Here is a 14,442-nt window from a genome sequence, read left to right as displayed (position 1 = left end):
TTAGCTTATATTTCTTAATTTTTATGAGCACTCTTCCTGCAGTTATAGTGTTGCTAGATTTAATAGTACACTCTAATATTTCACTTTACACTTTCGGCTGTGATTACATTGTTACTCAGTGTTATGTTAAACATTTGTTCTGTGATTTCTTTGGCACTTTATGACAAATTTGATTGTCTTGTTGTCTGTGATTTCTTTAGAACTTTGACAACTTTGTGACAGGCAGGTAAAAATTACATTCATTATGTCCTTGGTTTTGCCCTTTGGAGGTTATTGGACACTGTGAAATTTGGGCTTTGAAAATTTGTGATAAGCACAATAAGAATGATTTATTTTTTTAAGTTTATTTAAGTTGTTGAAAATAAAGATGCTGATTTGTTCATTAGTCTCATTGTGTTGTTCTTAGAAAATTGCCACATAAAACGAGAAAACCCACCAGTACAACAGGCATCGGTATCGGTATCGGCGAGTACCAGGAAAAAAATATCGGTACTCGTACTCGACCCTTAAAAAGTGGTATCGGTGCATCCCTAGCTTTAATCATTTCTCTTGTAAACACACTTGGTGTCTGAATTAGACAATTATATCAGGCCATACAATTGCTGGCCACTTCTTGTCATCCACAATGTTTTACATAATGTTATATTAATATGAAACACAAACAAACAAATCCAACTCTGAAATTGCTGTTTATTATTGAGTCAACAAGAAATACAAACAATGCGAAATCTACGTTAATTAAAATGTTCTTTTACAGAACTCGGCATAACAGATAGCGGTTTATTGCCCCCTGGATGGGCGCGCATCAGGTATTGTTTGTATACAAGAAACCCGTGTATGGAAGCTTGTTTAAAAAAACGGTAATTGAGAGATGTAGGCTAAACTCAAAATTGCTAGATAACAGTAAAAGTAGATAAAAGCCCTTTCTATTTGTTGTTGTTGTTCAGTGGCGAAAACAAGCAGAAGAATGGGTGGAAAACGTTCGTTCTCTGAATCACACGTAGCCTATTGGAGCAATGATCATAAGATCAAATTTAAGACGGTTTCTTCAACATTTTATAAATGAGGCCCTGAAAGCGTGATGTTTGGATGGAAGTTTTGGTTTTCTTTAGCACTGCCCGAGTGCATGTTCACTTGTCCCAGGTACGATGGAGGTGAGTCTCAGTGACTAAGTTACCGCAGTCGTGGTGTTTTCATCTCTGTTGTTTCTGTGAAGTAAGGGTGGTAAGGGTCTACTAAATGATTTACAGGGGGCTGTTGCTCACCAGTACTGCAGATCACCAGTGTTTCTTCTTTATGATGGACACGTTGTGCCACACACACTCACGTCTCTTACTGTAATGCCACTTTCAGCTGCTCTATGAAATTCCAGAAGGTGTCAGGATTTCTCTTCTCCGACTGTATCAATAAGTCTGCAAGTCTTCATGTGTCCTCCAGTTCCTCTATGCTCTTCTGGATTGTTTTCCCGGATGTCATTGAGGTTAAAGAATTAAAAATAAATGAACAAATAAATATGACTATTATAGCTTCTCCCAGGTTGGGGTCAGGCCAGTTCATCTCTGGTAAATGTGACACTATTATATTTTTAATGTGGTCTAGGCTACTCACATTTGATATTATTATTTGCTTGTAAGTCTCCCGTATCACACTGGACCCAACAGCAGCTGTTACAAGCTCTTTTCTGAACCCACACACAAATAAAGTGTTACCCATTGTTTTCATAACTCTTTCCCTTCCACTAACGTCTCGGTTACATATGTAACCCTCGTTCCCTGAGTAGGGAACGGAGACGTTACGTCGGATGACGACGAATGGGGGTTTCGCCTAGAAAGCCAATCATCTTCGTGTATTATAAAACGAGCCAATGGCGATGAAATGCCATGGGTCTGCGGAATTTGCATAGCGTAACTCCGCCCCACCTCGTGGGTATAAAAGGAGGACGCTCGGCAACATGCAGATATGTCTTCGCTGAGGAGCCGAGACTGACTGGCGTCTACCCAGCGGTACAGCGGAAGTGGCAGGGAGACGTAACGTCTCCGTTCCCTACTCAGGGAACGAGGGTTACATATGTAACCGAGACGTTCCCTTTCGTAGTCACTCCGAGTTACGTCGGATGACGACGAATGGGGGTCCCCGTGAAATCACGCCACCTTCACAGCTGTCTTCCAGTGCCCTGCGAAAGTCTGATCCCCCTGTCGTGATACTGGCACGGACGAAGGAGTCCTACTTAACACAGGAATACCAAGGTACACTGGGAAGCATATCTCAGAGGAGATATGCCGCAGCATGCCTACCCGTAGGGAGGACTTAAGAAACACATATGGCCGGAGGGCTACATATGGAGGAACACTGGAGTAACCACCCCGAGGGGTGGCAACTTTCAACTCCAGGAGGGCAAGGTGGCTTGCGAAGGGAAAGACACATGCTCAAGGAGGCTTACAGTGGAAATACACATGTGGGGGTTACTCAGGGAGGAACCATGCACACGGAGGCACCTAGCCGACGCCCAGGCAATAGACACTGGCGCCAGCGTCAACAGTGCTGGAGGAACTCAGGGCTTCAGAGAGGAAGGCTCACCTGAGGAATAATCGCACGTATCCAGTCCATGGAGTGGAATGGCGAGCAAGCGAAGACACCTGAGCGGGTCCAGTACTAGCTAACTGAAGCGAGTACACGAGAGGACACAGGCTCCACTCGGAGATTATAGAATCTGGCGAATGTGTTGGGTGTCGCCCAGCCTGCAGCTCTACAAATGTCTGCCAGCGAGGCGCCATGCGCTAGAGCCCAAGAGGAAGCCACACTCCGGGTGGAGTGGGCTGTCACACCAAGGGGGCACGGTCGGCCTTGCTGTTGGTAAGCCAAAGCAATGGCGTCCACTATCCAGTGAGACAACCTCTGCTTTGAGAGAGCCTTTCCCTTCAGTCTCCCACCATAAAAGACAAAGAGCTGGTCTGAGGTCCTGAAACACTGCGTTCTGTCTACGTAAGCACGGAGAGCGCGTACTGGACAGAGCAGTGTCAAGGCTGGGTCTGCCTCCTCCCGGGGCAGCGCTTGCAGGTTCACCACCTGGTCCCGGAAGGGAGTGGTGGGAACCTTGGGCACATATCCAGGCCGGGGTCTCAGGATCACGTGAGAGTGACCGGGCCCGAATTCCAGGCACGCTTCGTCACCGGAGAATGCGTGCAGGTCCCCTACCCTCTTGATAGAGGCCAAAGCAACCAGGAGAGCTGTCTTCATAGACAGAAACTTAAGCTCAACTGAATGCAGAGGCTCAAAGGGAGCCCTCTGCAGGGCATTTAAGACCACTGAGAGGTCAAAAGAGGGAACGAGAGGAGGGCGAGGAGGATTCAGTCTCCTCGCTCCTCTCAGGAACCTGACGATCAGGTCGTGCTTCCCCAGAGACTTACCTTGAACTGCTTCGTGATATGCAGCGATAGCGGCCACATACACCTTTAGGGTGGGGGGAGACAGCCTTCGCTCCAACCCATCTGGCAGGAAGGAAAGCACGACAGAGATCGAGCATCTCCTGGGGTCTTCTCGACGAGAAGAGCACCAGTTGACGAAGAGGTTCCACTTCAACGCATAGACATGTCTCGTGGACGATCCTCTAGCGGAAGTGATGGTAGCCGCCACCGCTGGTGGCAGGGTACTCAAACCTGCCTCGTCCCGTCCAGGAGCCACACGTGGAGCCTCCAGAGATCGGGTCGAGGGTGCCAAAGGGTGCCCCGTCTCTGAGAAAGGAGATCCTTCCTCAGAGGAATTGGCCAAGGAGGTGCTGTCGCGAGGAGTACCAGTTCGGAGAACCAGGTCCGGGTGGGCCAATACGGCGCAACCAGAATGAGTTGCTCCTCGTCCTCCTTGATCTTGCACAAGGTCAGTGCGAGAAGGCTCACTGGGGGAAACGCATATTTGCGTAGGCCCCGCGGCCAGCTGTGCGCCAGTGCATCCGTGCCGAGGGAGCCCTCGGTCAGGGAATAGAACAGGGCGCAATGGGTTGAGTCTTGAGAGGTAAACAGATCTATCTGTGCGTCCCCGAACTGGTCCCAAATCAGCTGAACCGACTGGGGATGGAGTCGCCATTCGCCGGAGATCGGCCGAAACCGTGACAGCTCGTCGGCTGCAAAGTTCCGAACTCCCGGAATGTAGATAGCACGAAGGGACCTCAGGTGCTTCTGACTCCATAAGAGGAGGTGGCGTGCGAGTTGCGACATACGGCGGGAGCGTAGACCACCCTGACGGTTGATGTACGCTACAGTCGCGGTATTGTCTGAACGGACTAGTACGTGTTGACCCCTGAGCAACGTGAGGAAACGGTGCAGGGCAAGGCGTACTGCCAGCAACTCGAGGCAATTGACATGCAAAAGGCGCTGGGGTCCTGTCCAGGAGCCCGCAGCAGCATGTCCGTTGCACATGGCGCCCCAACCCGTGGAAGAGGCATCTGTGGAGACAACAACATGCCTGGAAACTCGTTCTAGGGGAACTCCGGCCCGTAGAAAGCTGAGGTTCCTCCACGGAGTGAAGGACTGACGGCAGGTCGGAGTCACTGGAACTCGGAACGTGCCGTGATGCCATGCCCACCTCGGGACTCGATCGCGAAGCCACAGCTGAAGCGGTCTCATATGAAGCAATCCAAGCGGCGTTGCCGCGGCTGCAGATGCCATATGCCCCAGGAGCCTCTGAAACAATTTCAGTGGGACCGCACTCTTGCCATCGAACTGTCGAAGGCAAGTCAGCAGCGAGTGTGCGCGCTCGCTCGTAAGCTGCGCGGACATGGCAACCGAGTCGATCTCCATACCGAGAAAAGAGATCCTCTGCACGGGGCAGAGTTTGCTCTTCTCCCAGTTGACCCGAAGGCCCAGACGGGCTAGGTGCCGGAGCACAAGATCCCTGTGTTCGCAAACCTGGTCTCGAGAGTGAGCTAGGATCAGCCAGTCGTCGAGATAGTTCAGGATGCGAACCCCGTGTTCCCGAAGGGGAACAAGGGCAGCCTCGACGACCTTCGTGAAGACGCGAGGAGACAGGGCTAGCCCGAAGGGGAGAACCGCGTACTGGTATGCCTGCCCCTCGAAAGCAAACCGTAGGAACGGTCTGTGTCGAGGTAAGATGGAGACATGAAAGTAGGCGTCCTTCAGGTCTATCGCTGCAAATCAATCCCGTGGCCGCACACATTCGAAGATGCGTTTGGCCGTGAGCATCTTGAACGGCAGCCTGTGAAGGGAGCGGTTCAAGACGCGTAGATCCAGGATTGGCCGTAACCCACCGGACTTCTTGGGGACAATGAAGTACGGGCTGTAAAACCCTGACTTCATCTCGGCTGGAGGGACAGTCTCGACTGCACCCTTTGCCAGCAGGGTGGCAACCTCCGCTCTCATGATAGGGGCATTGCCACCGACCATAGTGAAGCGAACTCCCCTGAAGCGGGGAGGAGACCGTGCGAACTGAATCGCATAGCTGAGCCTGATAGTTCGGGCGACCCAGCGAGAAAGGCTGGGAAGCTCCAACCAAGCTGTCAGATACTGAACCAGCGGGGTCATACGAACCACAGGCGTCCCCCCGGAGGGGCAGTCCCCCCGTGGGTGGGCAGCGGGAGAACAAAATATTCTCCCCCGGCCCTCCGCCGGGGGAAGGAGGGGGCCTGCAACCACCTCCTGGGAAAAAACCGACACCATCACTGAGCAGCCCGTCTCAGGAGCGCCGCTTAGCCTGGCGTTTAGCGGGGCGCGGGGCTGGAGAGGGCTGTGGCGCCTTCCTGCGGCCTCCTCCACGACGCGGCCCGGGTGAAGGCTGCTGCTGGGGCCGTGCGGGAGGGGAGGGAGCAACAGGAGGGCGCCCTCGGCGGCGAGCAGTCTGAGGTGTCTGTATCGACGGCTGGGTGGAGGCAGCAGCAGGCCGTCGGGGCAGAATATGTTTAATCGCCTCAGACTGCTTCTGTGCGGTTGAGAACTGCTGGGCAAAGTCCTCAACCGCTCCGCCGAAGAGGCCGGCCTGGGATATGGGGGCGTCGAGCAGACGGGTTCGCTCGGCGTCCCGCATATCAGCCAGGTTCAGCCACAGGTGACGCTCCTGGACCACAGAGGTGGCCATCACCTTACCCAGGGAGCGTGAGGCCACTTTCGTCGCTCGGAGAGCGAGGTCAGTGGCGGCACGCAGGTCATTGAAGAGCCCTGGGTCAGTCCCCGCCTCGTGCATATCTCTGAGCAGCTGGGCCTGGTAGACCTGCAAGGTGCTCATCGAATGCAAAGCGGCAGCCGCCTGTCCTGCAGCTCTGTGAGACCTCGCCACTAGGGTGGACGAAAATCTACAGGCCTTGGATGGGTGCTTAGGATTACCACGAGATGAAGCTCTCTGAGGACATAGTTGCATGGCAACAGAGCGTGCAACCGGGGGAATCCCAGTGTACCCATGGGCGGCCGCCCCATCGAGGGGAGGAAAGGCGGAGAGGGCTGACGAACGTACACGGGAGGTCAAGGGAGCCTTCCATGATTTCGTCAACTCCTCATGCACCTCCGGGAAGAATGGCATTGGGGTTGGCTGTGGCCGTGAGGCGGCAGCCGCACCCAAAAACCAATCATCCAACCGCGAGCGCTCAGGGCAGGGCGAAGGGTTCCACTCAAGCCCGATGCTCGCGGCGGCCCGGGAGAGCATGGCCGTCATCTCGGGATCTGATACGGGCAACGCAGCCGCATCGTCACTTCCCAATGACTCTTGCCCGCCTTGTGATGCCGCGATCGACATCGAGTCTTCCTCTGGAGCGCCGAATGAAACACGCGGGGCATCGAAGGATGAACCCGGTAGAATCACCGCAGCACTCGTGGGTTGCAACACTGTAGAGGGGGGCGTGGTCCGAGGACACATCGTCGGATTGTCCCACACCGTCACCCTCAAGTCACCCTGTCCACCAGCCGAAGTACAGCCTCTCGTGGAGTATGTAGATCGGGGTGTGGATGAGGGGACTCTCTCTCGAATGAGATCATTGAGTCTAGACCTCAGTGTTGCGATGGCCATGTTCCCACAGAAGGAACATGAGTCATCCACAAGCGCTGCTTTAGCGTGTTCTAAGCCCAAACACGCAAAGCAGCGATTGTGCCCATCAAAGGAAGACAGGAAACGACCGCACCCAGAAGAACACGGGCGAGACATCTTTAAAAAGACGTGCCACTTGCAGCTCTTTTAGAGAAAAAACTCAGCGATGCTGAGGCGACCAGGGAGAAACACACAGACTGGCAGATCACTGCTTAGATCGCAGGCAATGTGAACTCGCTGGGTACCGCCGTCACACCAACACCGGAGAGTTCGCTCGTCACAGAAGATGAAGTCAGGATTGGTTTGTGGAGTGAAGAGAAGCTCTTGGCTCCGAAGCGAAAACATATCTGCATGTTGCCGAGCGTCCTCCTTTTATACCCACGAGGTGGGGCGGAGTTACGCTATGCAAATTCCGCAGACCCATGGCATTTCATCGCCATTGGCTCGTTTTATAATACACGAAGATGATTGGCTTTCTAGGCGAAACCCCCATTCGTCGTCATCCAACGTAACTCGGAGTGACTACGAAAGGGAACTACATTTTCCAGCAATCTATGTTTCCACTGTTATACGGTAGGGGGCACTACATCTTCTGAAAGAGTACAGATCAAAACACATGCTAAGAAAAAGCAGAAACAAGCGACAGTAGCATTGCTTACGAACATGTAATCATGTAATTGCCTTACTGAACTGACCCACATTCAAGTGTTGATAAAAAAATGAATGCATGAAACTAGAATAAAACAGTGTTTTGTTGTTGTTTAAAAGCAGAGGCTTTGTTCTTTCTTTTGATAAGTTGCATGTTCAAATATTAAAACAACAAAATATTTTGGGGGCTTTATTTTGAAATTTTTGTAAAAATAATGAAAACTGCTGGTGGTGGCTGACACCTGAGAGCCGCTGACCTGCATAAATCCTATATTACCTTTCACTCGAATATCCTATCTGAAACACAACGCCATGCCATAAGAAAAACCATAGAAGATATACCACATTATTCTATTTATTTCATAGAAATGATTTCTATCTGTTATTGCTAAGGTAAAAAGTCATAGAAAAACAGCACAAATGTACAAGTTGAAATTTACTTTACATAAATACACTGACTTACAGATCCTACTCTGTGTGCTACTGCACACTGTATTATTTGTAACTTGTATAAAGAACTATTTAACTTAAGCTGTGATGCTATATTTTTTCTTTATTTTGAAAAAACAAACAAACAGACAAAATAGATCAACCCACCAATGTAACCCATACTATAACCGAACAAAGATGTACTATCCTTTATTTGATCAAAAACAACAACTTAACACAACACACATACAGTAAGCTAGATGGGTTGATGCGCTTGAGTAGCTCTTACCCTATATCTAAGAGTGCATCTAAAACCAAAGGAAGAAAAAAAGTTGTACATTTCTAACATTTGCATTAATTAAAACCATAACACCGGAAAATAAAAGCAATAATAAGACAGCTCTTAGCTTTTCCACTATCACATACTGTATAGGTTTTCAAAAGGACAGGAGACCGGTTGAAGGTCATTTCATCAAATGTGCTAGAGGCGATTGATAAAGTGATATTATAAAGAGTAGGATGGAGGAGGTAAAAGAACTGAATTTATCTTTTAAAAACTAATGATTTTTGCAACGTAAGTGAATCAATCAAAACTAACTTTAGCTGGACAATAACTTTATTCTAGAGCTGCTGTAAAGCCAAAACAATCTCTGTTACTGTAATTTCCTATTATGACTGTAAAGCTGCTTTGAAACAGTCAATATTGTTAAAAGCGCTGTATAAATGAAGGTGACTTGACTTGACTTTGGATTTTAGCTTCTAGTAAGGCATAACTTTTTCTGTAATTGTTCAGTCCAGCATGAGGTAGCTTAAAAATAAAATTCAAAACTGGGCTACAGACCACTTATGTGAAAGGTCTCCTTTAAAAGTACATTTAATACTGAGGTGAGAAGACTAGAAAGAAAACCTAACTTAAGCGTGCGCTCACATATACACAAACAAACAAATGTCTATTATATATCTGGTCGTTGGAAAAAATGCAGGGTGTTTAATAAGATTAGCACCATTGATTATGTTTTAATGCACAGCAATTTACATACACTGTGGCAACAAGAAAGACGGACACTTGCATGTGGTTGTCAAAGTTCAGGGTGTTGTAAAATCATAGAATAATCGTAGATGAAAATGCTAACATTCTACACTGATGTACAACGCTTGATCCAAATGCACAGGGGGTGTAGCACCTTAACAATAAATAAATAAAACCAAGACACACTTCTACTTCTGTATTTTTCACTGGCATACTCCCTTATGTACCGTTCAGTTGGATTGTGAGATTTTCTCAGAGGGCTGAGGGTTGAGATGGGAGATTGTCTGCCGGTCAGTCACAGATGAACTGCTAGTGCCTATCAGTGCATATCCTATAAAAAAAAAATCTTTCGGAAGCACTTTTTCTTCTAGTCATAAAAAGATGTCCCACTTAAAAAATGTCTAGTTCTTTAGTTCCTCTCTCTCTCTGTTCCTCACTCTCGAGTGTGTTGTCTCTCTCATTCGTTCTGTGTCCAGGTTTCATCTTTACAAGAAACAGACGGCGCCCACGTCCACTCCAAACTCCTGATTTGCTCCTCCAATATCCATAGGTGCAATGTCCACAATGGGTAGGCGTGAAGTCTTCTGTGATTTGTACTCGATGACCGTCTTGCTCCACTGTCCTGTGTGTTTCTGTAGGGACAAAAGACCTCAACTGTAAAGGGACTGTTTTCATTCCAAGGCAAAAACGCATTCTGTGTGAATGGCCTCTAAGAAAACGCAAGATAAACCTTCTCAAATTTTAGCTGCCATTTAATACATCAGATCTCTGTTTGAGAATGTGTATCTCTTCTTGTACAATGACCCTGTTCACACCTGGTATTAAGATGCGTTTTGGACGATTGGATCACAAGTGGATGACGCTAAATACAGATGTAAATGGGTCTGAAAAGTTTCGAGCTTGTCCACTTTTGATCACTTCCAGAGGTCGTCGAAAACGCATTTGCAAAACCGGATTGCTTTCGTAGTGTAAACACTCATGTGGTCGAATGTGTTCAAACCGCCCCAATAGATGCTACTCTCCGCCTCCTGATGTAATGTGTAAACATTATGGGAAGCACACAAGCCAGAAAGGATTTAAACTTTGTCTGCTGAAGACGCAAGTTTGGTTTGAAGACGAAAAACGTACCAAGCACAATGTTCTCTCAACTTTCCGGGCTTCTAACACACACTCACAGCATTTGGCGTGATCTTACAGCTGTCAGAGCAGAAACTAAAGCTGCTGCTCTCCGTACGGTTTTCCGTCGTCTCCGGTCGCATTTATATGTAAATTGCACAAGCTTATTTTGGCCATTAGATCGAAGATCTGAAAGATCTGAGGAATTAGATCAGAAAAAACACATTTACCCGCCCATAGACCCTCCCCTTGAAGAAACCAGGACAGAAGTGGTCGAAAGTGGACAAAAAAGGCAGATTAAAACACCAGGTGTAAACGGGAATGTGTCTCCCTCGTCTATTTGTGATCCAATCGACCAAAACTCATCTTAATACAAGCTGTAAACAGGGCCAATGTCTCTTAATAAAAGTCAGTAATTACATTGATTCAAGTCATTTAAAGGCCATGACACACCAAGCTGACGTCAAAGAACTAGTTGTGATAAAAACTAACTGTGTTGTCGCCTCGCGTCACCTCAGTTAAAAAGCTGCGCTTGAACACACCAAAAGGATTAAAGTCAACTGTCAACTAACATGTGCATTCACACCTCTGTGTAATGAAACTGTCTATATCAGTAGGTATCAATAGTCCATATTCTGCATTCAAAAAGGGAAACCTAAACTAGAACTGCGTATATATAAACCGAATTGAATATCAATCACGCTGATCGCTTTCTTCATCCCAGGCGGCTCATGTTGTCATGAAAATATTAGAGCATTGAAAGATAAGCTCAGATAAGCTTTCTGTACCATCTTGACTTTGTTCGCTTTCATCACTTTTGCTTTTATAATCGTGCATTGACTTGTTCCTAACAGCCAATTAGATTTCCCTCACCGACAACAAATGCTGACTCAACATCCTTAATTGGCCAAAATATCCCCAGACAGGGTCCGACTAGTGCTGACAGTACAGAACATGTGCAAAAACTGGGAGGACTGACACTTAATAACGCCTAACCCTGCTGTGTCAGGGCCTTAAGCGTCAAGAAAACCATTATTTGCTGAGTTTGTTAATCACACTGTAATGATAGCACAACCAGTGAGGACAACAACACTAAGGCCCTGTTTACAGCCGGTATTAAGATGTGTTTTGGTTAATCCAATCACAAGTGGACGACGCTAGATACAGGGTCTAAAACGTTTTGAGCTTGTCCACTTTTGACCACTTCCAGAGGTAGTCAAAAACGCATTTGACCGGATTTCTTTCATAGTGTAAATGCTCATGTGGTCTAATATGTTCGAACAGCCACAAAAGACTACCTACTCATTTACTTGTGATCCAATCGACCAAAACACAACTTAATACCAGGTGTAAACAGGGCCTAAGGTGCATTGTCTACGTACTCCCTTTGTATCCTTTTGCATATCAACTTTTACATTCAATTCCAGTATTTTCTTTCAATTCTTGATTCCCAAGCCTATTTAAAAGAGGTCAAAAGCGATTCCTCACCTTGCAACCATCCTCAAGAACACTGTATGTGAAGCGACTGTTGCCCTCCGCTCGGATTTCCACATCATTGGATCCCTGGAGCAGAAGAGCTTTCTTCAGGTTTCCAGTGGCCTCGTCCATATAGGCAATGCTGTTCTTGCAGTGGTATGTGAGGTTCTGCGAGGCCTCTGTGGACAGCAGTCTCAGGAACGTCATCTGAATACTTGCTGTATTAGGTGCCAGATTGTCGTCTCCATAGCCAAACTGTGGCAGTGAAAAAGAAAAGAGAGTTCATTAGCCAGAGATTTATCTAAATCCTAAAGAATTGTTCTGAAAATGGTCCTCAAGAAACTCACATGGAATCCACCATTCATGGCTTCTCCAAACCAAACATGTTTGCGTTCAGAACCCTTAGTAGTCCACCAGTTCTTGCGTGGGATGTTGGTGGGTTTTGGATAGACGCAAGTCTCACCGGTCTCCATGTTGCAGAACACCTTGATAGCATCAACGGTGCAGCCCTGGTTAGGATCAATCCAGTATTCACCTAAAGAGAGAGTCAACTTTCTTAATACCACACATTTTACACTCTCAGAAAAAAAGGTGCAAAAGCTCTCACTGTGGCGGTACCTTTTCAAAAGGTACACCTTTATACCTGAAGAGTGCATATTAGTCCCTCAAAGGTACATATTGGTATCAAAAGTATACATATTAGTACCTAAATGCTACATATTAGAACCCTTTTGAAGGGTACTGTCCCAGTGACAGCTTTTGTACCTTTTTTCTGAGAGTGTACCTATACTTTACTAGGCGTCCCACTGAACCCACTGTTAGGCCGCATTTACACTGCAGGTCTTGATGCCCAATTCCGATTTTTTTACAATATCCGATTTTTTTGACGACCCGCTTACATCTTTTAAAAGTGACCCATATCTGATATATTTTATAATGATATCTATAATTTACACTACAGTTGGCAAAACAAACAAAAAATAACATCATGATATCAAGAAATCAATTTCAATAGTACATGAGTTTAATTTAATGACATGGAATTCATAGAAACATTTTTAATGCAATAGTTTAATCCTCCTTATATCAAAATCATTATATAGTACAAATTCTACAAGACAGTGATTATGTTCAGAGATCCGCTATAAAAGTTAGTGTGTATTAATGGTCCCGTGGTAGAACGTTTGTTAAGCACAGGTTATGGGTTCGAATCTGCCCTTGTATAGGTTATTTTTCCTCATTAAAACAAAATGTGTTCATCAGAGATTGTATGTAAAGAGCAGGGACATGTTTGTGTGCATTTTATTTTGTGATTTCACTGGAACGAATAGAGAGTCTCCGCAACGGGACTGAAGTATGAGCTGTCGAGCACTCAGGATGATTTCAAACGCAACACATTTCAGAGCCAGATCGCCTCTTATTTAACTCAAACGAATGAAAGTAATACTCTGCTAGTCACCTAGAGATGTTTAATTTGTTATAGATATATCTGTTCTGCGAAATGTTAAATAAGTAATTTTTTTCAATGACGTACGACTCGCATTGCCAGGGGAATATCCGATCTGTCCGCTTACACGGCAGACGCAAATGCACGTATCAGATTCATATCAGATTTATTTCCACATATGAATTAGGCCTGAAACCGATCTGAGAATATCAGAATCCATGCACTTTCTTCCTGCTTACACGTTCGTGGGTCATATCCGATCTGTGCCACGTGGGAGGAAAAAAATCGGAATTGGGTCACCTGAACCATGTAGTGTAAAAGCGACCTTAGTGTATGGTGTTAACCACACGTGCCTCTGACGCAAACTCACCGCTCTTCCAGTCTGGGTGGCAGAGCTTCAGGTCTCTGCAGGTCCGGGCCGGGCTCTTTCTAGTCCCGTCCGGGCTACGAATGTCCTCGACCTGATTGTTCAGGGATTTCAGAGTGGCATCCACCTCTGCATCGTGCTGATGGTTGCCTTCGGCGGCCTGGTCTGCCCTCATGTACCTCAAGGGATCAGGACCCTTTTCAGGGTGAGACAGACCAGCAAACGCAGACATGTCGATGCCAGGTCCAGGGGGGCCGGGAAGACCGGGGGGTCCAGGGTTTCCAGGGGGGCCCTTTGGAGAAGCATTGTATTTTACTGTTATGTGACCTTAATTATAAGCAGACTTTTTATCAGAATATTTAAAGTGCCCCTATTATGCTTTTTTGGATATGACCTTTCATGTGGTGTGTAATAGAGCTGTTTGTGAATGTAAAAGGTCTGGAAGGTTTCAAAGTGCAGATAAATTGAGTTTTTGTCTCTCAAAAGAAGGAAGTGATTCTGAACTGAAACGAGTCGTCAGTAATTCCAGTCTCACTTCCTGCTGAATCTCAGTAGGTGTGTAACAGATTTGCATAATGTGAGTCTATGTTCCTCATTGGCTGCCATGAACAACGTCTTTGACCCTCAAACACTGTAGTTTATCTGAGACTGGAAGAGTTTGGTTCGTGTTGTTCATGTGGAGAAGACGCTGTTTTCTGCTGACGAAGCAAATCCAATTTGATGAGATTGAAACTGTAAAACCCACGCCATCGTTATTGTTCGTATCACTGAGTATCAAGAGCTGAGATTCAGATATGCTAATGAGCTTTTGGTTTCTGAGATGGCCGTTCAATCACAGCAGATTGGGCCGTCTGACCAATCAGAGCAGAGCAGCTCTCAGAGAGGCGGGGTTTAGAGAGACTGAAT

General features: G+C 46.9%; 1 protein-coding gene across 1 annotated transcript in view; it reads right to left on the bottom strand.

Moving 5' to 3' along the window:
- Positions 1 to 8,010: 8,010 nt before the first annotated feature.
- Positions 8,011 to 14,442, bottom strand: part of col2a1b (collagen, type II, alpha 1b) — a 64,895-nt gene continuing 58,463 nt past the window's right edge. The window contains exons 51-54 of the mRNA XM_077204525.1: positions 13,540 to 13,828; positions 12,070 to 12,257; positions 11,735 to 11,977; positions 8,011 to 9,762 (exon numbers count right to left, since the gene is read on the bottom strand). Of these exons, the coding sequence (XP_077060640.1) occupies positions 9,616 to 9,762; positions 11,735 to 11,977; positions 12,070 to 12,257; positions 13,540 to 13,828 (867 nt within the window). The 3' untranslated portion in view covers positions 8,011 to 9,615. The remainder of the gene's footprint in view (positions 9,763 to 11,734; positions 11,978 to 12,069; positions 12,258 to 13,539; positions 13,829 to 14,442) is intronic.

This window comes from Siphateles boraxobius, unplaced genomic scaffold (genome assembly GCF_051911475.1).
Source record: "Siphateles boraxobius isolate OS27281-9 unplaced genomic scaffold, OSU_SipBor_1 5, whole genome shotgun sequence".
In the NCBI taxonomy this organism is placed as follows: Eukaryota; Metazoa; Chordata; class Actinopteri; order Cypriniformes; family Leuciscidae; genus Siphateles; species Siphateles boraxobius.
This window is presented reverse-complemented; position numbering and strand designations above follow the sequence as displayed.